This window comes from Wasmannia auropunctata, unplaced genomic scaffold (assembly GCF_000956235.1).
Source record: "Wasmannia auropunctata unplaced genomic scaffold, wasmannia.A_1.0 LD285521.1, whole genome shotgun sequence".
Lineage (NCBI taxonomy): Eukaryota > Metazoa > Arthropoda > Insecta > Hymenoptera > Formicidae > Wasmannia > Wasmannia auropunctata.
Genome location: NW_012077369.1, coordinates 1 through 2,298, shown reverse-complemented (window position 1 = coordinate 2,298; position 2,298 = coordinate 1). Strand labels below are relative to the sequence as shown.

General features: G+C 31.5%; 1 protein-coding gene across 1 annotated transcript; it reads left to right on the top strand.

Annotated features, from left to right (window-relative positions):
• Positions 1-1,002: 1,002 nt before the first annotated feature.
• Positions 1,003-1,396, top strand: LOC105461528 (protein krueppel-like; the record flags this gene model as incomplete). The annotated part of the gene is made up of 1 exon (XM_011708029.1): positions 1,003-1,396. A coding segment is annotated over one exon (394 nt), but the record flags the coding sequence as incomplete, so codon positions are not given.
• Positions 1,397-2,298: the final 902 nt, after the last annotated feature.

Here is a 2,298-nt window from a genome sequence, read left to right as displayed (position 1 = left end):
TATCCCCTGTGTGCCTTGTCGACTCAGTATTAATATTTAAGACTGTTTAAACAGTCTTAAAATGTCGTAAACTAATTATAACAGAGCCGTATTAGTATCTTAAAACATTACTTGTAAATATTAGCCAAGAATTAGGAACAAGTGAATGGAGGAGCGCGCGCCGGCCCTGAGCGCCGCATGGACAAGAGCGATTATTCGTTAACTTTAACCAGCTCTCCTGCCAAAATTATTTGTCAGATCAAAATTTGCTAAAGGAAAAAGTTGTTCCTTTTAGCACAAAGTATCACGTCCTGTACTCCGAATGCGCCAATTTTGGGACACCCTGTATACAGGGTGTCTCGAAATTCGCGAATCAAAATATTATAGCAAGAAAGTCTTAAAAAAATAAGTAAAAAAGTTATTTGTAAATTTTTATTTTAAGCAGTAGTTTTTGAGATATAAGAGTTTAAATTTAGCCAATTATAGATAATTTAGTACGCGCGTGAAGTGCACAATCACTAATACTATCGATGCGCTCACGGATATGTTTCTGTTTAATCGTGATCTATAATTGGCTAAATTTAAATTCTTATATCTCAAAAACTACTGCTTAAAATAAAAATTTACAAATAATTTTTTTACTTAATTTTTCGAAGACTTTCTTGCTATGATATTTTGATTCGCGAATTTTGGCGGACACCCTATATGTATATATATATATATATATATATATATATATATATATATAAAATTTCATAAGATAGATATAGATAATAGGTAGTAAGAGATAAAACGCATAGGATTATACGAAGCTCTATATGAAGCAATAATATATATATGTATATTTATATATATATATATGTATTTTATTATTATTATATGTATATTATATGTATATTTATTGCTTCATATAGGACTTTGTATAATTTTATGCGTCCTCTTACTTACCTATCTTATTATTTTATCTAATTAAATTCTTAATAATTGAAATTGTCTCAAAAAATCAAATTTTTTGTTTTTCAGGTATCCAGATCAAGGTTCGCTTGCTCGTCATCGAAAGACTCATACCGGCGATCGACCGTTCCAGTGCTTGGAATGCCATAAAAACTTCCCTACGTCCACGGCGCTACGTCGTCACTTGACACTGCACAACTCTCAATCGCGACCGCTTCCTTGCATTTACTGCGGCCGGCGGTTCATGGATAAGGCCAGTTTAACGAAACACGAAGAATCCCATATGCATAACGAGCAACGTAAATACCCGTGCGAGATATGCCAAAAGACCTTCCATCACGTGACCGACCTGATTATGCACAAGAAGTATCATGATCCTGACAAGAAATTTGATTGCGAAGTGTGCGGTCGCGAGTTCAACAGACTGAACAATCTGCAGAGACACATGCTGGTACATCAACAAGTATGTATTCTTTTAATTATATCCTGTAATTCCTTCCTCCTTAGGACATATAAAAGAGAAAATATATCAAATGATTATGCAATCAGGAGACATAACAGCGTCCCGACCCAAGTTTTTTTTTTCGTAAGATATATCTTTTTATAAGCGAAACATTACGGTATCTTTTAGAGCCATGATACACGGACAACTCAGTTATTAAGCGTTATTAAGTTATGGGACATTGATGTACATGATTCGAAAACTAATTAGCGATTTGTGACTAGTTAAGAGCGAATGTTTTATGGTGTCACAGATTTATTTGGGCTTTTATCGAAGAAACGCTTTTATTTAATAGTATTGTTATTTAATAGAGTTACTGAATAATCAGGATTGCCATAAAACTGGAAATCAGGGAAAAATCAGGGAAATTGAAAACGGTCATGGAAATCAGGGAAAAGTCAGGGAATTTTACAAAATTTTCTGCAAAATTAAAATTCTTAGATTTAAAGAAGTTTAATATGCGCATATCACACACTTATACAATTTTGTTAGCTAATGTAAACTCTCTTTTTAATAGAGGTTTAAAATGCTTCGCTAAGAGCATTAGAATTTTCATTTTGTCTACTTTTGTTGAAATTTAAAATTTATTTAAAACTGTTTTTTTTTTAACTTGTAAGTTTCTTGCGTTCACTTGTGAACAAATTAATAAAATTAAAATTGACTTCGTATTTTTGTAATTCTTCTTTCAATTTGTAAATCTTTGTATAATAGCAAGTCGGAAATTCCAATAAAGGATTTAGTTTTTATCAAAAAGAATTTATATTTACATGTTTCTTTTGTATTGTGTTGTGAGAAAAATAATTGTGTGTATATATAAAAGAAAAAGATAAAGGAATATCAACAACTTAACAAATAAGTGCAAG